A 23,591-nucleotide genomic window follows, 5' to 3' on the forward strand; every position below is an offset into this window, starting at 1 on the left:
GATCGTTCACGTCCCCACGTGTATATGCATCAAAAAACCAAACATGTTTCTTTTGGCCGCTTATGCCGATTTTCGAGTTTGAAGCAAGATACCACCACGATCAGGACTCTTCGCACTTCGGGTCGGGTTGTTGGTGGTCCGTGAGCAGCAAAAACAAGCGATCGGTGCTGAAAGAAAGGCTCAAATTTTATGTGGTTCCGGGGTCCAGTGTTGGTTGGTGGAAACTTTCTCCCTTTTTCTGCAATAATTTCGCCTTCCTAACTTACGCCCGCTGACCCGATCTTTCAGCCACATTTCCGTGTTCTGTCTACGTTTTAATGTTGCGATGAATGATGGCTGTGTGTTCGCTAGTTATGCTCACGAGAAAAAGCATTAAAGTTTTTTTTTCCTGTTACAATGCATTGGTTTCTTCTACTAACAATAACTACCACAAATATGAGACATCATAACATCATTAGGTTTTTTTGGTTGATATTTATCATTTCTTCGATTCATATAATCTCTAGTTTTAAACGTAGTGCAATCTTTGTCTTCCACGGCCTCGGTTCAACAATAATCGGTTTCAAGCCTTGCCGCTCGTTAAAAAAGATAGAAACTACCGTTGTCCCCGGCTGTCCCACGGGTTGTAGGTTAAAAAAACGTTGTCGCCTCTCCCGGATGGCTTCCGCAAAATTACGCTTCACAAGGATATATTAGATGGTTGTGATACTTTTTGTTGCACGGTGCTGACGGTGAACGTTTTTTTCTCCTTTGTTTAACTATGTTATGCTGCTCATGCGTTCGAACACTGCATAGCACTACCAGTTTAGTTATCACATACTTTTGTTGTTTTGTTAAAAGACCAAATGGGAGAAAATGGAAAATGTTGTTTCGGAACGAAAAGTATCCAACGGTGCGCCGCTGCTGCTGCTACTGCCGCTATACGATAGACTATTTAATATGCAAACCGATGCAAAACTGTATCTCGTTTGTATCTCAACAACATCACTACCGTTAAGCATTACGCCACCCAGTCCCGGCCCGTGGCCGGCCGCTGGAGGGGCACCCAAAAAATGTATGGCTCCCAGACAAGCTCCATCTCCATTTTCCCCATTTTCGTCGTCGTCGTCGTCGTAAGGCAAATATGAAGAGCTTGGTAGTTGTTCGCTTCTCTTAATGCTAATGTTCGACATTTTTGTGTATAACGTTTTTGTGTTGTTTGCTTTTTTGGTGTGTTGCGTAACGATAAGTCAGTTGTTGCGCTGCGGCCGGAATTGCGGCGGTTGCGGAACGGAAAACGACCCAAAAAATCGTGTTTATGTCCAATGGCGGTGAAACAGAAGGGAAAACAATAGGAGTATCGCGAACAAACGTACCTGTGTCACATCTACTAACAATCACCTAACACCATTTTGCTAATTCATATGTCTAGATATTTCTTATGTCTGTCCGGTGTACCTTCCGACGTGACCTCCGACGCCCATTATGTGCGCTGTTGATAGTGTGGGCGTGTGAAGTTGTGTTTTATGATTTGCTTTCTTAGTTTACATCACATTCATGGTATAGCTTTTGTTTTGTGGTCTAACAAATGTTACTAACTTACTGACGACTCGTGCATCGATAGACATGGCCGCATGCGCATACTGTTTGTAGTAGCTCTAACGATGAACGGATGGCCCAAACCAAGAGTCGCGTGGTGTGCTTGTGATACACGATCCTTAACTTAACAAGACAAACACACAACAAAGTGCATCGCTAGTGGCTAGTTAGTCCTTCACTACCCTCTGTCGTAGCGTAAGATTAGAGTAGTTTGTCGTGCTAGTAGTTGATCGTGCCCATTTAGGAAACTGTTGCGTGTTAAGCTCTTGTGACGGGTGCACCGTTGCATTCCCGTCGAACACTGGGAATCGATGTTTGAGGGAATGAAGCGAATAACTGGCCAACCGTCCGTCCTTGTCCATTTTCGTGGAAGGATATCTCCATCTACACATTGATCGATCGCACCGATGGTTCCGCAGGAGCCCCAAGGTTGTGCGAACGATTCCCCATAAGAAAGAAATGCGGCATAACTCTGTCATTCTGCTAGGTAGCAAACGTATCGTAAGACTGATCGTATGAGATGGAGCTAATTTAATGTTGGGTACATGCTAATGTCCTTGCTAATGCGCCCTCCTAGTGCACCTACGCTCCCTGGTTCCAAACGTGCTACAGTGGACTCCCAAAATGGTCGATGGAATCGAGAACGCAGTTTTCGGGAAGAAGAAAATGAACGAGTCCCCAGGTACGCAGGATTCAGTTTGGCTCCTAAAGTTGGCTGCTACACTATAACTGTGTGTGCGAAAGAGTAAGCCTTCTTCAAACGCCCTAGCTACGTAAAGTCCGCGCCCACTACTCTACACTAATCAGCTACCGTTGCTCCGTGGAGAAGCAACGCACAGAACCGATAAACATGGTCTATCTTGCGCATCTTTCCTAAGAGAAGAAGTAGTGTGTCGGCTAGTATCAGTTATGGTTAAATGGTTCCACAGGTTTCCACACAGACAGAGTTCAGCAGCTAGAGCCCGGGAACGGCCACACTTCCTGGTGCCAATCCCACTGCCATATCCAAACAGCCGCCCAAAGATCGAATCTACCATTTGGCGCCTGGCTTTTCGTTGCGTCCGCCTCTCGCGTCCTAAAGTAGAGAATACCGTATCCCGTTCTGTTCCGGTAGCGGAGAGATGGTCAGGAGATAGGCTTCCGTTGTACTAAACTGCCTAATGCTTATGACTAGAGCTCGGGCGAGCCGCGTACCCTGGTTCGCATCCCGATCGCTCGCTCGCGGCCAAGCACTGCGAACCACGGTACAGCAGGACGCCCTCTCAAGCCCACCGATTTATTGTAGGTCAATTCCGCGTTCGTAGTATTCGGGCAAAACATGCGCTGGCCGATTGCTTCTGCCGTACCATTCTGGTGGATTAGTAAAGAGTGGTTCTATTGCGAGGCTAGTACGGGAAGAGTACGGTCTCGTTGTGGAACTGGTGGTCGGCTTGTCGGGAAGTCGGGAAGCAATCGATGCGTTAGACTCCACGGGGCACCCGGGGATAACCCGGCGTGGGTTGCGCCTAAGCAAGGGCTACTAAATGCATGGGATAGCATTGCATCGCTCGAAAGCCATTTTACTGTTGTCCGTTGTTGATTATTGGGGCCTAGTTGGAAGAGATATTGCGCTCTAGTTGCTGTCTACTAATCCGAAACACACCGTTTACTGAACTACTCTGAACCTGGAACCTAGTGGTGCCGACTGGTGAAAACCACGGGGAAAAACTTTAAGCCTAGATAAGCTACCGAGAAAATCGAGGTGGATGAAGAAACAGTGCTACACGGAGCTACCCGAGCAGCGCGGGAACTCTTGCTATTGACCAGTTAATGATTTAAAACTCCTGACCACTACTTCCAATGGGGGGTGAAGTTTCTGTTCGGTGTAAAGTGTGTATACAGTTTGTTTCGAAAGCAACCATCCAATGGAAATTGTCTCTCTCTCTCTCTCTCTCTCTCTCTCTCTCTCGTTCTCTCTCTCGTTCTCTTTCACTTCCCTTTCTTGTTCTATGTGTTGTAAGCTTAATAGAAAAACGGAGACGACTCTCGGGGGCGTTCGTCGGAAACGCGTGCCTGGCCTCTCTATTTACAGAGTGTACTGGAGCTTCGCTTCAAAATGGGGTAAATTTCCAATGACTTTTTTTACAACAATGCAAATACGTGCACTCGTGACTTCAGATGGGTTATTATTGTTTTCGGTTTGTATTTTCGTATTCGCGCGCCGCGCAGTCGGTTGCGGAGTCGGTTGCTTTCTTCCGAGGGCGATGCTGCGAACCGCGTGATCTGGATTTCCTTAATTTTGATCGTTTACAAAAGTGTTTCGCAATCGCAATTTGGAAAATATAACTCATGTCTTTGGTTCTTGATGTGCGTGTTGTTGGTGATGATGTGTTGTTGACCGTTGCAGCTGCCAAGCGCAGAAGGAGTGCAGCTCGTCCTCCGATACGTCCAATTTTGTTGTTCTGTTGCCTGTTGCCTTTTTCTCGTATAAAAAACAGTTTCCCATGAACGGGAGAAAACATGTATCAAAATTGTTCTGTTATTTGTGTGTGTGCATCTGTGTCTGTGTGTGTTCTGGGACAGAAGTGTCTCGATCAGATTTTGCTTCAGAAGGGGCATTCGACGGGGGGGGACGCGGGATTACTCTCCTTTCGGGTGCAGTGATGACGCGGACAAGAATATTCAATATTGGGACACAGTGACACACGGGAACAACGAATGATGACAACATTAGGCTCGGTGCGATGTGCGAATACGGTGACACGGATGCTAAAATGGCTGTCGCTTCGGCTCTGCTCAGACGGAAGGGTCAGGCTCCCAGACGCTGGTTGGTCGATTCTGGTTCGTCCCGAGGAGTGGGGTTCGGTTGCGATCTTCACTCTATCACTCGCGCTCACAATCGGTCCACAGACCAGTCCGGATCGCAGGATCCGCGGGTGAGCGGGTGGGAATGCGGGGTGGGGCTTGGTCGGGGACTTGGGCGATGACGGAAGCGGGGTGCGATTCAGTACTTGAGATATTTGGTGTGTCGTCGAGTTTTCTTCACCACCGGCAATCCATCCAGTCGGCCATCCGAATAGTACGAACAGTCGAGCAATTTTCACCAGAAAGACAGTGGGCGCGAGGTACTTTTCAGTTTATAGCGCGCCCTTCGGTAGTCCTGCGCGTCCAGCCGGTACAGCGGCGATATCTTGACACCGGTCTTGTCCGGGATGATCTGGAACCGGGCCTGGGGATCCTTGGTCGACGCCAGCGGTCTCGCCGAGCGTCTCGCACCGGCCGAGCTGGCGCCGCCAGTCTGTGTCTTTGCCGGGTGCACCGTCAGCGGCCGTTTGGTGGACGACGTGTCCGAGGCGGCTGCCTCGGCACCGCGCGCTCCGAGCGGTCGCGCTGCCGAGCTGGCCACGATGTTCATCTTTTTGGCCGGGATGTTCTTCAGATAGTTCTGCTCGACGTGGCAGTTCAGGGGCGAGTATTTGTTCGGCTTGTAGATGGAGAAGATGTTGTTGAGAAAGCTGATCGCGTTACTGTTGTTGTTGATGGCGGTGCCAGATGACGGATCGAGTGTCCGCCCAAGGCTTTGCGGACCCGACTTCCGTGTCGCCCCATCGAGAAGCCCGTCCTCGTCGCCGTCCTCGGGTCTCGACGGCTCTCGCCCACCCGCCGCAGGGAACACCTTGTGTCTCGATCCCTTGCTACGCGGGGTCGTGTTTGCGTGTCCGAACTGGTGTGCCAACCGGAACTGGCCGCTGTTGTTGTTGTTCGCGTTGTGCGCATGGTTGGTCGCCTTGCTAGCACCGTGGAGGCCTCCCTCGCGGTAATGGTAGTGGTCACGGTGGTACGGATCGTCGTCGTGGTAAATATCGATCACAGTTCCATTGTTGTAGCAGCGGCTCAGGTTGACGTTCTTCACCTTTTTGCCGCTCCGGCCCGGGGCGGCCAGCGCACTCCTTCCCTCCTTGCCGCCGTACCGCTCCTCCAGCTCGCTCGGGGACGTGGGCGACGGTTTCTCCAGCTCTTCCCAATACTTTTCAAAATCGAAGTTAAAATCGTCCAGCTCGAGATCGGTCGAGCCGGACGATGAGTCGTCGAAGCGGTTCGGTGGTTTCACCTCCAGCATGCTCTTGTTCTTCACGACCGAAGGCTTGTTGAAGAAGCGCCCACTGTCCTTCAGCTGCCCGTGATGGCGCTCGATGCAGCAGTTCTGGTTGAAGAAGTCCTCGAACGACTTCCGGTAGTCGTCGGTGAAGTCGTCCGAGTATTTGGCCACCCGATCGAACTTGCTCCGCAGCAGCTGCTTCGATCGCTCCGCACGGAACAGCTCATCGACGCGGCCACTCGGCGTACGGGGGCAAAAGTCACGCTCCATTCGGCCATAGTCGCCGTACGCGATCGAGTGGCGATCCTCGGCGTACAGCGTGTTGAGATCGCTCTCCTCTTCTTCGTCCTCTTCCCCCACCTCATCTTCGTCCTCGTCGAACAGATCAAAATCCTCCTCCATCACCCGGGTGCCGGAACCGGCAACGCTTGGTTCCGCCCGGACGCGCAGGTTGTTGCGATTCCGCAAGTTCCACTCGCTAATAATGTTGCTATTATTATTATTGTTTCCTACGTTGTTATTGTTGATAATGTTATTGTTATTGTGCTGGTTGTGGTGGTGGTGGTGGTGGTGGTGATGGTGGTTCTGGTTGTTGTAAAAGTTTTTCTCGTCCTTGCTAAAGCACGTCTCGTTGAAGCACCCTTCGCGATCACACATCCGCAGGTCCGTGCGCGGGTCCCGCCCCGCCCCCTCGGAGCTTGGGGCCACCGGAGTCGGGCGTCGTCGGTGGCTGGGGAATTCGGGCATCTCGAAGCTGTTGCGATTGTACAGCTTCGCCATGTTGAACCCGACGCCCATACTGCGCGAGGTACTGAAGGAGTACGACTTGGGGATCTTCGGGTAGCGTTCGTGCCAATCGTCCAGCTCAAGCCCATCGCCCTCCTCAATGTCCCACATGCGGTTGGTCGCGAAGCAGCAGCTGCTCGACTTGGGATAGTTGCTCCGACGCTCCAGGTGTCCGTCGATCGTGAAAATGCCATCGTCCTCCAGACCGCCCAATCGCACGTTGCCGTTGATGTCTCGATGGCGGTCGGGTGGTGCGCCCGAACCGCCGAAAGCCGTCCCCATACCCGCATGCTCACCGTCCGAGTTGTCGATCGACTGGTTGGAGTAGATGTTTTCCGTGTACCAGTTCGGATCGAGCGATGTTTTGCGAGGGCGCGGTCGCTTCACCGGATAGTAGTTGAAGTGGTGCCGGTACAGGATACGCTCCTGGTTGTCGTACTTGAGCCGGTGCTCCACGTTATACTTGTGTGTCTTCATCATCTCCATTTTTTTCTCGCGAAACTTTTCCCACTTCTCCCAGCTGCGGTCGTACGTTTTGTGAAAATTGTTGCGACTTTCGCGATGATAATGGTGGCCACCGGTGTGACACTGGTCTTTGTGTTCGCGCTCTTCGTCCACCACCCGCGGTCTACCGGCCCCGCTCGCCGCCTCCTTTCGGCTCGATCGGGAAATGCTGCCGGCCGATGTGCCACCCTTGGCGGTACCACCAGTATGCTGCCTGTGGTCTTTATCGCGGTCCCGGTCCAGTTTTTCCTCTTCCGGTTGTCAGACTTCCTGCAGATACTTGACCGGACACACACCCTGTCGGTTGTCGGCCGAACGTACCATGACCATTCCGTTCAGCTCTTCGCCAACCTGAGAAGCACAGGGCGGTCAAGTGTTAGAAACCCGACGCAAGAGGGCCATTCGATTGCCCTTACCTGTATGACGATTTGGTCACGCAGCAGCGTTAGTGTGCCGTCGCCTCGCTCGTTGTCCGTCACCTGCAGGTTGTGCGTGACCTGCAGCGGTTTTTCCGACGCCGCCAGCTTGGCACAGTACTTGGAGGGAAAATACCCGACCTTTCCAAGGCACTTGCCCTTCCACCAGTCCGGATCGGATGTATCAATAACGGTGACCTGCGAGCAAGGAAATGCCACAGAGTGGTCGAAGCCCGACGAAAAAGAAAACTTGCTTACCTTGTAGCCCGCCTTAAGGTCCAGCTCATCCTGGTGACGTGACTTGAAGTTGTAGAGCACCACGTAAAGGTTTGTCGGCAGAAGACGATGCGATTTCTGGTTATGGGTGATGTGAAAACGAAGCGTGGTGGTAGTTATTGTGGCAAGTGTTTAATATGTGTGTGTGTACAATGCTACCTATTCTTGTTTTGAACACAATACCAAACTCATTGACTAACTATTGCAAAATAATCATAGCCCAATAAATCAATTTCCAGGTTCCAAAGCTAGAGTTTGAAACTGTTGAGCCTGCATGTATGCAAATCGCAATGCATGAATGCCATTTTAAAGCGCCTAAAGGTATGCAATCATCATGATAGTCGATAATTTATCAAAATTTTCTTTGCTAATGTTATCGTTGCATTTTGTTTACTGTTAACTAATCACACTCCAAGCATTTCGCAACAAATAGATGGTGACTCATGTAACGATCCATTTGCACACCATATTTTTATGTAACACTTTAAAGTGCTTGTCAAGAAATACCAGCACGTCGTCTGTGCATTTTCGAGTTCTACACGAACCCAAAAGCCGAACGAAAGTAATCATGCTTATGGCCCTTTCTGTCCCCATCGTGCCCCCAGTGAAAGCAACTACCGTCTTTTTTTTCCTGCGCTGTGCATTGTTGCTGTTAAACCCTGCCCCGCTTTTCGTACCTGGTTCTGTCGAACTGGCGATGGACAGGGCGAGGTGCTGGCCGAGGAGAGACTCTTTTCGATTTCATCTGGCAAATCGACGGATCCGGTCTTCATGCCACGTGTAGCGTACAGGAATTTCCGCTGGGTTCCCGAGGGGCTAGAGGGAGCTGCATTCGATCGGGGACGGCGAAGGATGAGATGAGCAAGCGTTTTCGGAGTGTAAGTGTAAGTGTACGTTCCGATTTCGTCGTCCGGGCGCATGCAAATCGGCACACAATGAACCGTTTGATTTGCAAGAGTTCGTCCGTCGCGGGAATGGTGGCGAGGTGGCGAGATGAGAAAACAGAGCAGGTAGTGCCGGGAGGGCGGATCGGGGCGGGATGAAGGGACAACCTATGGGAAGCTAGTGCATATCGGTTCAGCCCGCTTCAGGTTCCTCGGAACGCGCTAATACTTACAGTGTAATCTACTATTGTTAGATGGCGGCGTGCTGTGTTCTAAGTGACCACCAGAACCTCCATGGCCACCGGCGTGACCGGGCGCCGGTCCTGGGTGGCGCCGCCGTATTTGCCCATGCAATTCGGACGATTCTGGTGAGTCCAAGCTGAGTGATTTCATTCTAAGGTTCAGCTTTTGGCGTCGAGGTGAATGCGGTGCTACAAGGTTAGTTTTACACACGAAACACGGTATTACTGTTACGGCCTGATTGAGCGAATCGGCTGCCGCTGCGCCAAACAAAAGCGTCGGTGTAACGCCGGGACACTCAGGAAAACAAACTGGCGGCGCAACGGCAGCAACGGTAAACAAAGCAGGAAATCCGCGAAACGGAAAAGTAAAGTGGAACGTAAACAACCCGCAGAAGAAAAATGGGGCTGGACAGCATGCAAAACGTGTTGGATAGTGTGATCTGGTTCGTCTGTGGTGTCGTCCACAAATCGGCGTGTAATAAGCGCGTGTTTGGTGCGTGTCCAATTTCGGTGACCTGGTTTTTGAGAGACCGCCGGTGGTGTGTGAATGTGATGAAAAAGTGGAAGCGAAACACCGAAGCACGTAGATTTTACAACATTTTTCGATCTCCCTCATGCGACGATCGGATCGATCTAAACGATGCATGCACACATAATAATACACCGAGCCACTAGCACAGGCAAGAGCAAAAATAAACCACCACTTCGCGGTCTGCTGCTGCAGTTCGGGCCGGGTTGAGAGTGAAGCCGCTCCCAAAGTAGGTCAATTAAGGTTTGTGATAATCATAATGGAATGGCGCGCGGTCCTGAACACTGAACTGAGCGATGACGATGACGGTGTGCAGATTTTAACCGATGATTTATCTAAATTATTCAAAGCACATTATAAAACCATCGGTGACTTTCGGTGACGACGGCTCAGCTGTCACCGCGTGAGTGCCGCTTGCTTTGTTTTGGCTGTTTGGCGGTTTGCGAAAACAAAAACAATGAGCCAACGACTGAGTGAGACGATGGCGCGATCCAAGATGGCGTGCTTTTGTGTTTTTGGTGGAGCCGTGCAAAAGGGTCGTCTGAAAGCAAAACCACGTACACGTAACAATGCACACAACAATGGGGCACATCGAAAATGCAAAATAAACACAGAGAAATACAGCATGCTGGGTTGAAGGCGCTCGGAACATTGACATGTAAGTAAGCCATGCGAGGCAACGAGAAGCCATTTATCGAACAGTGGCAGATAGCATCAGCAAACTCTTATGCGCTAGACGCGCCCAGCTCACCCAGGCGACGCTAATGTCTTTCTTTTCCCCATCAATAACAGGAGACCCGCAAAACCCGAAACGATGTGTAAAAGCATAACAATCCCGTCCCGCGCACAGTGACGCACCCGAGCCCGCTAGGTGTCACATTGTAAGGATAAGTAATTGCGATTGCTTATGAAAGATATCGATTTTGGTGCCGGCCGGCGTGGTGTGTGGCCTGCGTTGCTCCACACACAAACATACACAGTTAATCCACCTCCGGTTCCGGAACGTTTCGTGTGGAACACTGGCTCCGGTCGCCATCCATTCCGGTGTGTACCCAACACCGGCCCAACATCGCTTAAAGCGGGCCGTGTTTGTTTCCCTAGCATAATAGCGTATTTTAATGATCCTCCAGCTCGATCCATCGAACGCCCGGTGAACACACACCTTCGGTGAGGTGGACCGAGTTGGGTAGGGCTCGGCGGTGGAAAACGGGGTCGCATAATTTGTGCAAATACTCGCCAGATCAAATTTTCGTTTCTGGGCTTACTGCTGGGCTCACTTGTGTACGGCGGCGGGCACCATCGCCACCACCGCCACCACTTAAGCTTTCGTTTGCTTACGAATGCGGCGGAATGTACGAAAAAGCTTAGCATCTCTTAGCGCCATTTCTTTGCTGCTGACGCAGAAATAATGTCGGGCAATTGAAACATTAAGCTGGGCTGTAAGAATGGTGCGCCTTACGAGGCACGAGCTGGGCCGAGAAAACGCTGACAACAGACTCTCCCGGCCCGCTCGGGGCTGGCCGTCCGTCCGATGGTTCTGTGTTATGAAATGGCACGGATTACCGGTGAAATTATCGAAACAATGGCGAAGCATCTTCGGGCCAAAGGTAGACAAATTAGGTTCGTTTCGCCGGGTCGATCCTAAAACAATCTATCCAGGACGGCAGGCGGCCGCGACTAATGGAGCGACCTTTCGGATAACGCGCCGGAAACACACAGGCACATCACTCAGGACCTCAGAGCTGACGCAACATACCAGGCTGTTCAATAAGTTTTGAGCTTCAATAGGGCGCTGCTGCTAACATTTTTTTTATGATGTTGGTACACTCTTCATGTGAACGGATGTGAAGTTTCATTTCAATCGGTCACTTCATTCTTTGTTCACAAGCCATTTAGTATCGACATGTCACAGTATTTTTTACAACGAAAAAAAAAATCAAGTATCGTGCAGTTCTTTTATTTTTATTTTTGGAAGGTTTAAAAGCAAAGGAAATTTGCGAACAAATGTTGAAAGTGTATAAGGACTCTTCGCCATAAATGATTACAGTAACAGTATGGGAGGTTGAATTTAAACGACGATTCATCACTATGGATGAGACTTGGGTCTCTCACTATGATCCTGAATCAAAGCAATAGGCAAAGGAGTGGTGTGAACCCGGTTCTTCGGTTCCGAAACGAGTTCGTTTCTAGAAATCGCCCAAATCTTGTTAGTATCAGTTTTTGGGATGAGAAAGGAATTTTTTTTGTAGATCTTTTGCAAACCGAACAATAAATTCTGAATGTAAACTTGTAAACTTTTACATCACGGAAAGGAAAAAAATCGTGAAAAAGACTTGCTGGACGAGATCGTAACAACTGTGGGAGCGTATTTTGAAGGCCTTCCATATTCTCACATTAGGGATGGAATTCATAAACTGGAATCTCGTTTGAATACACTTCATTGATGTTCAGGGAGACCATAATTAATAATATTTCAAAGCGTAAAATTGTGTTTTTCTTATCGAAGCTCAGAACTTATTGAACAAACCACTATTTATTTGGGTACTTCGAGGCGATGCACTCCGGACTCCGCTCTGGTACCTGTTAATGTTGTAGCTAACGAGGGAATGCTTTCCCAGGACACGCACGTTGTGGCGCTCTTTACTAACGATGTACGTGGAGGAGGGAGGAGGGGGGCACCAGGCACACCAGGTCCAAGACAGTGTTACTGCTGCTGAGTTAGCAAAGCCTGTGTATCGCTATCAGTATTTATCACAGTCCGTTCAGTAACCGTTTGTTCGGTTTCTTTCTTGCTTTTACTCCGCTCGGTGTTTAATTTGTTGTTGTACGATGATTGAAAGCTACTACGGGATGGACGGCCCTCCGGTGCTAACGAGGTTTCACGAGGGCTTGTTCAAGGACTCACCCGCTACCGGGGCCGCTACACTAATGCTTTTTGCATAGGGAGCAAAACTAGCACCGCGCGTGAAAGGGGGTCAAACGGTCAAATCTTCACAACCGGAACAGTGGCCCCGGTTTGAGCGGAGCAGTAAATAAACATGCCTAATGCTGCTTTGGTGCAGTGTACCCGAAGCATAATCACGCGGTGGCGCATAACAGGAAACAGGCGGTCTAGACAGAAATAATGCTACATTCCATTCCGCCAGGAGTCCAGGGCTGGATCGCAGGGTTTCGCTCATCAACGAACGCATTTATTTTCGCTCAGGGAACTTCGCACATTATAGAGAAGGGCACATTATATTATCGGCAACAGGATCATCGCGTGGGGGTGCAAAAGCAAAACCTCTAAACTCTGATCCCCGCTATCGGTGACACGTCGAGGCCAACGGGGGAGGGCCGATGCTTCGATGCACCAGAATTAAAAGTTAAAAGGACGTCGGGATTTGCGATGTGACTCGAAAGTGGTGCTTTATGTGCGTGTGTAGCTCGTGTTCGCGTTCGCCGACGGAGCGCGCACGAAATTCGATAAGTAGCCCCTTGGTTCGGCTACTTCTTCCGTTTGCCATCTTTTTTGCCCGCCTGCAGCTCTTCCGGCGGCGGTTCTTCCACCACGAAGCAAAGTGGCTGACCGAACGGGCGCGTCGATATCATAATGTCATCTTCTTCGGCTGAAACAACATACGGGGGGGGAGGGCCAAACATAACGGACAGAGAGAAAGAAAGAGAGAGATATAGAGAGAGAAAGTTACACGATACGATATCAGAGCGAGCAACACACAGGCGGGCAGTTAGTGTGTTAGTTAGGAAAAAAAAATCCACGCAACAATCGTATGGCCAAAAAGTCCTGTTAAGGTCCCAGGGACCCAGGACGATCGCCATGGGCCGTTGTTAGTGGCGGGCACAACCAGCACACAGCACACCGGTAGCGTAATGGATTAGGTTCAAAAGCTGTCCAGCCCCCCGGGCAGCACCGGGGGTCCGGTAAATCCGTAGTTGATGAATTGAGCTCAATAATGGATAGATGTTGAAGGCACACAATCGAAGCGGGTCTGTTCCGGGAACTCCGGGAGGGTGTGGTGCATGAGAGGCGAGAAAGCTAAAGAAAGCCAGGCGGGCCCGGGGAGTGATGTGGTTGCCCCGAAGCACCGGAAATCATCTGTAAACCGTTTAATTGGTTTTCCATCGCACGGCACCGGCGGGTACTGGTGGGGCGATTGGAAAACTATCGATCATGAGCGAGCTTCCCATTGTGCATCCCTCCCTCAATTTGGTCTGATTCCTGGTGAGAGTGTAGCTGTGTGGTGTAACTTCCGAGCCCGCGAGACACTGAAACATTGACACTGACGATGAAGAACACTCACAGGCCGAAGGAAGTGGCCGTCGGTGGATGGTTGGAAACGAGCACATTGGGCACAAAACTCACATTGAGAGGCAAAAGGGACAACAATAACCACTCTCTCACACACAGAAAGACACACGGCGGGGGGCCAGCTTTGTGGGGATGACATTCGAAAGGATTTCATTGTCCGGTGGACGAGCACGAGCACACGCGATCACGAGCACAGACACGGAGTAGCTAGAAGAGGCGAAGAACGTTCACGGAAACTAACGAACAGAGACAGGGAAAATTGGGAACTAAAATAAACTAAAGTGTGTGCAACATTACACGGGGAACACTTTGAGACACGAAGTTGCACGAGTCACCACGAGTTACAACAACATATTACAGAGAAAAAAAAGTTACACAAAACGCTCGGTGCATTAGCGAATCGGAACCGAAACGAAGAAAGTGGCGACAAAGTTATGCTATTTACTTTCGGGAAGGGATATCGATCGATGCTGCGCCGATCGCAGCCGTAGCACTCCGAAGCCGGACATCGGCCGGAAGCCGGCGAACAGCCGTCGCCTCGCACCGGAATCGATCTGCCCGGTGGCCGCCTGCTGCGCGGTGAGGGTTGCGGTTGTGCGCATCTCTGGACAATATTAAGGATCGAAACAGGGAGGGGCTTTTATTCCGGCGGTTTTCGTTCGTTTGGTTTGACTGGAAGTTTTGTTTTTCAGCTTCGAAACAATCGAGGTCATTCGAACTGCACGTCTGTGTGTCCTTGCGTGTGTCCTTGTGTGTATGGATGCCTGATTTGTTCGCATTATTTCACCGCACGATCAACATTCCGCATATGCACCGTAACTCTGAATGCGCGAGATCAATTATTTGATAATCCACCACGCCCAGCGTCGTATGAAAGTAAATCTCTCAACCAAAAACAAAAACAGAAACCATGAAATAATGAAAATATTATCTGATGCCGCCAGATGATGAAGTCGAGTCGATTTATATCGAGACCGCCGTGCAGGCTCGTGAACGCATCGAAGGGCTTATATGCAAAGGCTACCAGAAGTTTGGAGTCCGGCTTTTGGGAACCGGTTTTCCAATAAAGTAATCAGTAAATAAAGTAATAAACCAGTGAATGATGGTACAAACTTTATCAAATTGAGCCAACAATCGATCGATAAGTCCACCAGCCGCAAAGTCTCAAAATGCCGCCGTTTATTTCACAAAACTTGAACGGTGTACCTTAAATGCATTTCCTTTATTGCTGTCCGTATTAAAGATGCAAAAAGGCCCCCCTTTCTTTTCCCCCAACGCCACAAAATGCAAAATAAAATCCACCGAAATCGAATCAACCATTCTCATGACATGACCAGCCCACCGGAGCTTGGCGAGACGACAGTGAGTTCTTCGTTCAGCTCGCTGCTGTGCCGGCTTCTCCATTGTCCCTTCACACATACGGGGTCAAAAATAAATCTGAGACTCTTCTGCTCGGACACGGCTAAAAGGTTTCCGTCAGTTTTGGACATGGTCCTTGTCTCAGATGCGATCGCAGTATGTGAGCACTGGGATTGTAAAGGTTCATAATGAGCCTTTATTTAAAGGTGGTACAATCATGAGCCTTACCATACTTTGAACTATACCGTGGGTTGGTGAAAAACTTTCGCAGATCCCCTGTGGGGTAAGCTCACTCAGGAGAGCATACGAAAACAAATAGACGTCAATTGGCACGTCTCTTCTTCACTCTGTTTGAGGATCCTCTAGGAGCCACCGAATAATCCACTATTCCTTTGATTATGCTGACCGTTGTTAGAACTGTGTGATGGCTTTTGAGTTCAATCATTACTCTCTCATAGCACAGCAGAGTGTAACGAAGTTTATTAGTAGAGAGCCATTACGAGGCGTAAGCCAGAGCATATTACTTCAACACGCGCTTCAAAGATTCAGCGCTTCACAGGGTGGTTATTGTTCGCAGAAGTTCGCAGTTTTTGGAGAAGTGTGATAAAGAACAGTGCAACGAAGAAAGGAGTAAAGTTGTTCAGGGTTATCCATTTTGTAGTTTTGAAATCGTAGGGCGAATTCAATTCATAGGCATTCTACGAATATATCTGTCAACCTAAGAGTCAAACCTTTGCCACACAACACGAGCGGTTTTCGATCTACTTCGCGAGTTGGACTTTTTCTGGCGGGGCTACGCAAAAGATCGTGTCAACATAAAGCTGACGAGCCTGCAACTTTGGAGTATTTAAAAAAAACAGAAACATTCGCCAAGTTATGGCCAAAATGTGCACAAAATGTAATTGAAAATAATCTTATCAGAATCGACTGTTGCAACACGATATTGTAACAAATTGAAAATACAAAAACTTTATGATAAAAAAAAACTAATTAAAACTTTAATTTTTCATGTGTTTTTTTTAGGTTTGTTTTTTAAAACTACGAAACGGATAACTCTGTATCATTCTACCTACGCACATGGAAAACTATGTACACTAGGAAACGGCGGGTGAGTGCACCACACTGTTTAGTAAGAGTAAGAAAAGGTAGTAGTAACTAGTAAAGCGTTCTACGGGCGATAGAAGGAAAGAGGACAGAGAACTCCGGCCAGCCTCGGCCCCAACTCGCCGATGCCCCGCCGCCCAACTACGGACCGAAGGCAGCACGGACCGGAAGTGGTGTGTACAAGGTGGTGGTCCGGAGCTAAAAGCGCATAGAACACAAGAGCGCGCAGAAAACCACGGAGAGTGGGCGTGTGAGTGGGTGTGTGAAGGAGAGCGCAGAGCAAGGAGCATCATATCAAAACATAACCAGGAAACCAGGTGCTAAAGAGAGATAGAGAGAAAGAGAGCGAGAAAGAGAAACCGAAGTGGCAAAACAGAAGAAGAAGAAGAAGAGGAGGAGGTAGTAACGCAAAGCGAATAAACATGGAAACGGAAACGGTGGAAATGCAAGTAACGTAGGCCGCCCGGCGGCGAGGCGTGGGGCGTGAAAACCTGTCGGACCTGAGCTGGACATGTCCGTCGCCGCGGGTGCACTCAGTCCCTGTTTCTGTTGTGGATAATTTGGCCCCTGAGATTTGACTGGTCCCCGCCACGATGGCGCACGATCCGGGTACTCAGGCACTTTCACTACGGGAATATCGAGCAGTGGGATCGCAACGGTCGGGTGCGGTCCGGAAGCGGTCGTCCCGGTAGCGCCGGCCGCGCCTTTCGACGACAGCAGCGAGTCGGCGGCGGCGGCGATGGCGGTGGCGCCCTTGCCGCTGGAAATTTCGCCCGCCTGCTTAAGGACCTGATAAATTTGATCGACATCGGTTGGCTCTGTGGGGAGTACGGGAGATCACCAGGGAGTGGTGTGGTTAGTAGTGTGGACATCCCGGCTGGACGCGGGGTGCGGGGGTGTGTGTCCGTGGTGTCATTTCCGATCTTCTTCCCGCCGACCTGCTCCCCGAGGAACGTGGCTCGCGGTTGCGGTTATGCGGCTAGGCGGAAGCTGATTTAATTGTTTCGGTTTGTTTTTTTTATGGCTTGGCTTAAACATTGATTACGGAACCGACAACGGAACACATCATTCACACACGACGATGACAACTACTACCAACAGGCAAAGGCACACCAGGTCCCGGTTCCGGGCTTCCGGGCTTCCCAGTGGCTAATGGTCAGTAATGTTAATGATCGCGTGGCGTCGAGGCTAGTTGTTAGCACGCGCAGCAGGACGTGGAATGGAATGGCGTTATGACGGTGTCGTGGTCTCCGCGGTGCAACAAGACCAATCGGGTCGGCGTGGCAAGTGTGGCGCGAGAGGCGTGTCGTCGTAGACACGATCGTTTGGGGGTGGGGGGCGATAAACGCAAGAAACGGAAGAAACCAAAGACAAACGCAAAACCATCGGCACAGGGCGGGCATGCGGGCGGGTACTCACTTTCGTCCTCAACTTCCGGCGCGGCGCGGTTCTCGATCTCCGAGGTGCTCTTCTGGCGGCGCAGCATCTTCTGCTTCACCATACATTTCGGGAGCTGCGAGGCGCAGTCGGCGTGCACGTTCACCTTGCATATCCGGCACCGCAGACCCTGCCGGGTGTGTCCTGGGTAACAAGCAATGGGTAATTTCATTAATCACAATGCACACTGCCACCGTTTGGGGACGCTTCCGTGCACCCGCGAGCCACCGAGCCCCCCCGCAGCCTGCGAGGTCCGGACGGCGAATCAATTAAAAATCCTTTCGTTAGTGAAATAATTACGTTAAAATGACACCTGTAGACAGTGTGCAGCCGGTGGGCTCCCCCCCTGGGGACCTGATGCACCGGTGCACCCGGGCGCATCAAACGGTGGTTGGCACCAAAGCGAATCAGAACGATGGGGAGAGAGAGAGAGGCAAAAAAGGACTGTTCCACGTTAAAGTTGCATCCGAAAGTACCGGAGAGTCGATATCGGAGGTGGAGTTGATGTGTGTCATGCACAGCCTCGGCCGAGAATTTGTCATCCTGCCAACTCCTGCTGGGCTGTGCTGGGCTGGCCCATAATGGTGCTCCATCCTGAAACTGCTGCCCACAATCGTTCATAATTTATTCCCGGTGTTCCCGGGCCTCTCCCATGACGGGTCAATTCAACAGCAGTGTCCATAATTTGGAAATCAGATTATGCCGTGCGCTGTCGGGCGGCAACAGCGGCCACCTGACAGTGGCCGTCTCCGTTGCTACTCGGGCCAGCATAGTTCGACACTAGTGCCAAGTGCCGCACCACCAGGTTCGGGAAAAGAATCATAAAACGCCAGCCTTGTAATCTGCTTTGGAGCATACGCTGGGCATTAAGGTGATAGTTGTTTGTTTGTACAATCTTTCGTTCTTGTTACAATATTTAAAAAAAACCCCAGGGAAATGTTTTCATTTCATTTTGCTTTCAAATTGACTTTCATTTGATGGATTAATGGCTCCTAATAAACTTAAACCGATTTTAATCTCAAATAGATCGATCTAAAAAAATCAACTACTTTGGCCAAAAAATAACGGAAAACAATTTTCGTCGATTACCGTGGTTTAGTGAATTATGAATCCTTTCTAACCATCTAAACTGTCAACAAAGAGTACTATTTGAATGTTATGCGTCGTCTGCGTCAAAAAAAGACGAGACTTGTGGAGAGACAATTCTGGGTTTTTGCATCACATTTTCGTGATTTTTCTCTCCATAAACTCGTCCCATATCGTTCCGAAACCACTGTATTCGTCTGACTTAGCACCATATGGCTTCTGGCCATTCACTAAACTCAAGTGGCTGGTTCATGGACACCTTTTACAGTCAATAGTTGAGATACGAGCCGAAACAAAGAATGGCTTGAAGGCTATTTTTAAAAACAAAGTTTCGGAGCGTTTAAAAAATTAGAAACATATGTAGCCATAGATGTATTGCACAGTGTAGAAATAATATTAATCAAATTCCCGATAGTTTTTGGCCACAGTAGTACATCGATTGCATTAGAAACACTTGTTTCCAAATTTGTTTCAGTTTCGTTTTGCATTGTATAAACAAATTCAAAAGATCAGTCTCTTTATTATTTTTTGCTTTTTATCTGCTTATGCTTAAAAAATGTTGTTTCTGAAATTGCAGCTTCAAAATTAGATCCAAATGATCTTTTTGATCTTGATCTCTATACCAGTTAACGAATTAGATAAATTAGATCAATATACATTCCAAAAATTCATATACAATGCAGAAAATTCCAAAAAATAATGCAAGAATTTTAACTGTCGTACGACTAAGAATAGCTTTGCATGTATGTTGACCCCAGTTCTAAGGGTTTTAAAATTTGATTAATGCCTAAGGATAGCGCGATTGTGCTTTCTCTTGAATGACGGCCGATGCCAGCGAAACCGTTAAGCGCCATTCAAGAGCGCCTTGCTTGAATAAAACAATCCCCGGATCTAAATGGGAATGCCGTGCTTGGAATGATTGCGGAGGTGAATTATTGAATGGATGCACTAAAACCGGTACATGGCCATAGTTTGGCCATCTTTTGCAACTGCCATCGTTCGTAAGTGTAACGTTCGCTAAGTTGGCAGATGGCTTTCGGGGCCCAGATGATTGAGATCTTCATGTTTTATTCATGCCGACACCGTACAAAGACACTGTACCGGCCACGGCCACACCGGAGCGGAACTCGGAGCCTGTCGGGGCCCGGGGGCACATGTCGAGGCCCATTTCGGACCGAACCGAAAGCTCCAATTATTTGATCTATTTCGGGACGGCAAGCAATGCGAAGTGTCCCACAGCCGGACCATCCCAAATCCTCCATTCTACCGCTCCAGGTGGGGGGGGTCGACACAAAACGAAAACAAAATGATGGCTGTAACTTTTTCCGCCACATTTGGCTACGGACCGGTGGTGGTGCCGTTGGTGATCTGGCTGCCCGGAGCAATTTGTCTTGATGTCTCCGGACCACGCGAATGTGGGGGGGCTTAGGATGTGGGCGAACGGTACCTACCTCTAAGAACTTGCGAGCAAACATCGCACGGTGTGATCTTCTTGTAGGTGTACTCCTGCAGATTGTGATTATCGGTGCCGTCGAAGCGGTTTTGGCCACCGTTACCGCTCTTCCTGTAAGGAGGTGAGTAAGACCCAATATTAGACTCCCGTTGCCGGTGGTCAGATCCTTCTTCATTAGCGGCTGCATATACGTGTGCACATTGGGAAAGAAATCGTAACATATAAGACGGTCTCTCCGTCAACGGTTGGGGCTGGCATGTCCTGCCAACTCCAACAGTTCATTGTGTCGAAGGCAACGTGTTTGCATCTGTACACGGTGGGGAGCTCCCCACCGAACGGCAGGATGTCGATTTATATATCTTTGGCACCGGCCCGGAACCGGAACACAAAATAACGCTGGGATCGAAGCGGTACAACTAGCAGTTCGGGGTTTTTGCACACTTTTGCTCTCAAACGGTGTCGATAAGGTGACGGTATGATAACTTTGTACAATTAAAATTCAACCAAAGAACTGTGTGTATATATCGTTAGTGGGATGTGAATGACGAATTGTGAAGCATTTTGTTCAGCAAACGATAATGTACATGTATGCTCGATGAAGAATGATTAGGTTTAGCGTAAATTCCAGCGTGTTTGGTGGCCGGATCTTTTGAAGCCGAGCGGAGAAACGGATAGTTGAACAGTACGCAACACAAACTCAAAGCTTTTGTTCAATGCGAAGCACAAAACTTAAGAAAACACAGGGCTCATCATACGGTTCGGTTCGGTGGCTCCCGGTGTGTTCTAATATACACTGGAAATTGGTTCTCAATTTCATAGAAAAAAGAAACCTCTACCACGAGCTCTAAGCCCTAAGGTATTGCCTAAGGACTCTATTTCTCTTGACTATCGTCGTCGTTTACAAGACAAAAAACGGTGGACAACCAAGGGTTACACTGGTTGGAACTATATGGAAGTACTCTCAATGCAAACGGGAGCTCTATTTTATGATTATAGTATATAGTAGTAGCAACAGTAGTAGTAGTAGTAGTAATAGCAGTAGTATATATAGACAGGTGCAGCTACGGTTCGGACATTGGTAAACAATAATAAAACAAAACAAGTCTATTTAGTCAAGGGGAGCAGAGTAAATATGCTGGAATAAGGAGTAATATGTTGAGCACGCACTACAACAGCAAACGGAATACATAGTACGAGATATGTTGATATTGGGTGGTAAAGATATCCGAATAATTGTTTGTTACCTCATAGTCAAAACCGTTGACACTGCGTGGTACATTTGATTGGATTTGGTACTAATTGGGTGGTTACCGATTGGTTTGGTAAAAGTAAGTGGAAGGCAGTAAGAAAATCAAACGAATGAATTTATTATCAGTGGCAGAGGTTATTTTTCAGCTGTTATGTAACGGAAAGCACTACAATTGTCCACGCTGCGCCCCGGGGTGTGATTGTGGCCTCCGTCTTCCGGCCGGGGCCTTCGAAGCATATCGCGGTCGAGGAATGCGACTGTGGTGCGGCTAGGCTATGCTTAGTGTATTCTTTGATTATGAGCCTGATAAACTGATGTTCCGGAAGCCTCTACTAAAAGGCAAAGCCGAGTGTAGCAGCAGGCAGCACGTAATCCACTAGGCGGTTCACGGCCCACGTGTTCAAATTACAGCTTAATTTTGCATAATGACAGGATGCCCGCGATGATGCCTGTGCCGAAGGGCAAAGCAAACATGCAATTTATGCGAAACAATAGTGATGAAAATTGAAACGGTTGAGAGCGTTAACGCTTCGATGTTTGTGAGCGAAACATCTTCGCGGTAAAAAAGTGCGACGCCAGCGACGGCGTGCCCTCAGAAGCGGGGAGCGATCAAAAGCCAGCAGCCAGACAACAGTTAATTCACCGGAGCATAACACCCGGCTGCGAGAGGTTGAAATGGTGCCACCGTGGTGCCAGGTTGACACAGATCCTCAAGGATCGCCGGGCGCAACTTTGTAGCGCCAAGAAACGCGAGTGACGGCGCGCTGAGCACCGCCTTTTACGTTATCATCCGTGTGATGAAAGCCCACGATGATGATGCCCTGTGCTGTGCCCAGCAGACAGTCGCATTCTCGACGCTGTCGGGGGCCCTAAAATGGGCCTCTCCTTAATGGATGGTTCCCGGGTAATGAACACGAGCCAGCCAGCACTGGACAGATGGTGGGCGGGATGGGGTTAGGTGGGCTGTGTGGAGGGGTGGAGAGATAGAGAAAACAGTGCCACGAGTGTTGGCCACGGTTGGCCCGGGAACCTGGGAAAAGCGCAGCGCCGCAGCGAGTGAGGTGAGGTGTCGGAGCGCGCCGAAGAAAAGCGAGAGCACCAGCACCAGGATTGGAATGGAAAACGTTCCACCATTAAAGCGGGCGATAAAAGGTGGAAAAACTGTCGGTGTGTCGAAGTGTGTGTGTGCGGGTGAAACTTTAGAATTGCTGCCGACGTGATATAAGAAGTTGAACATAAGTTGAAAGTGTTGTGAAGTAATGGGATGAAGGGAACAAGAGCCAATGGCAGCGTGGCAATCTGGTTCGGGAAAGAGTGTTGCGAGCCCTGTTGGGCCGGGGGAAACGAAAGGGAACAAGACACACGAGTAACAGCGAGAACGGTTCCACTTACCTATCGTTCGCCGAACCTGCCGGTTTCAGGCTACGGAACGCTTTTAGCCACTTAGTCTTCATTGAGGAAGAGCTAGAAGAAGACATTTTCCGTTCACCGCGAGGTGAACCGGGATCTATTCTACCCAAAAACAACTCTTTCTGTAACGAGACAACGTGGAAAGTAGAGAGAGAGAGAGAGAGAGAGAGAGGAGAGAAAAAAGGAAGAGAAAAGAGAACCAGTGAAATATACGACACACTATTCTAGGCGATCGTTTCGGCGTGCGACTTCCGCAGCCAAACGATCCTTGATCGCAGCTACACGCAGCTACGTTGCGGTTGGCTAGCGCTTAAGGCTTCTACACTCTCTCGGCTCTAGCGCCAGGTCTGGCGTCAGCTAAAAGGCTAAAAAAGGCTAAAAGCTAAATTGGCAAACACGCTAAACTAGCAAAAGTGGTAATGAAAAAGGGAAAAGTTCTCCAACAACAACGCTAGGCTAAGCTAGACTAGAGAGAGAGAGAGAGAGAGAGACAAAGAGTAAATGAAGTACTATGAGGTACTATGGCAGCTATCGATTGGCTAGAGCGCTAAGAAAGAAGAGCTAGAAAATAAACCCCCGCTGCCGTAATTGTGGCCGGCGTAGTTCTTGGCCGTGGTGCCGGAAATGGATTGCATCCAATCGTGGTGGTGCCGGATTATGATGCATGCCGACTGTCGACGCAGGTTGATGCTGCACAGCGTCCAAGGATGCTAACTACCCACATACGCCCACTACGCTATTCAGGTCAAGAGCTCCGCCCGATCCGGCACACGAACGATCGTGCCTGGGGCCGGCGGCCCAACACTTCCACACCGACTCATCAGAACCATCTCTCGCTCACTCGCTCTCTCTCTCTCTCTCTCTCTCTCTCTCTCTCTCTCTCTCTCTCTC

At 49.4% G+C, this 23,591-nt stretch overlaps 2 protein-coding genes across 2 annotated transcripts in view; both read right to left on the minus strand.

Moving 5' to 3' along the window:
- Positions 1–4,657: 4,657 nt before the first annotated feature.
- Positions 4,658–7,003, minus strand: LOC131215516 (uncharacterized; the record flags this gene model as incomplete). The annotated part of the gene is made up of 2 exons (XM_058209906.1): positions 4,658–6,159; positions 6,253–7,003. Coding segments are annotated over 2 exons (2,253 nt in total), but the record flags the coding sequence as incomplete, so codon positions are not given.
- Positions 7,004–7,207: 204 nt separating this feature from the next.
- Positions 7,208–23,591, minus strand: part of LOC131205705 (uncharacterized) — a 53,330-nt gene continuing 36,946 nt past the window's right edge. Inside the window, 10 exon segments of the mRNA XM_058197919.1 lie at positions 7,208–7,297; positions 7,363–7,560; positions 7,621–7,716; positions 8,316–8,464; positions 8,756–8,953; positions 16,566–16,883; positions 17,485–17,646; positions 20,040–20,152; positions 21,286–21,336; positions 22,671–22,822. Of these exon segments, the coding sequence (XP_058053902.1) occupies positions 7,208–7,297; positions 7,363–7,560; positions 7,621–7,716; positions 8,316–8,464; positions 8,756–8,953; positions 16,566–16,883; positions 17,485–17,646; positions 20,040–20,152; positions 21,286–21,336; positions 22,671–22,822 (1,527 nt within the window).

The sequence above is a fragment of the Anopheles bellator genome, chromosome 1 (genome assembly GCF_943735745.2).
Source record: "Anopheles bellator chromosome 1, idAnoBellAS_SP24_06.2, whole genome shotgun sequence".
NCBI lineage: Eukaryota > Metazoa > Arthropoda > Insecta > Diptera > Culicidae > Anopheles > Anopheles bellator.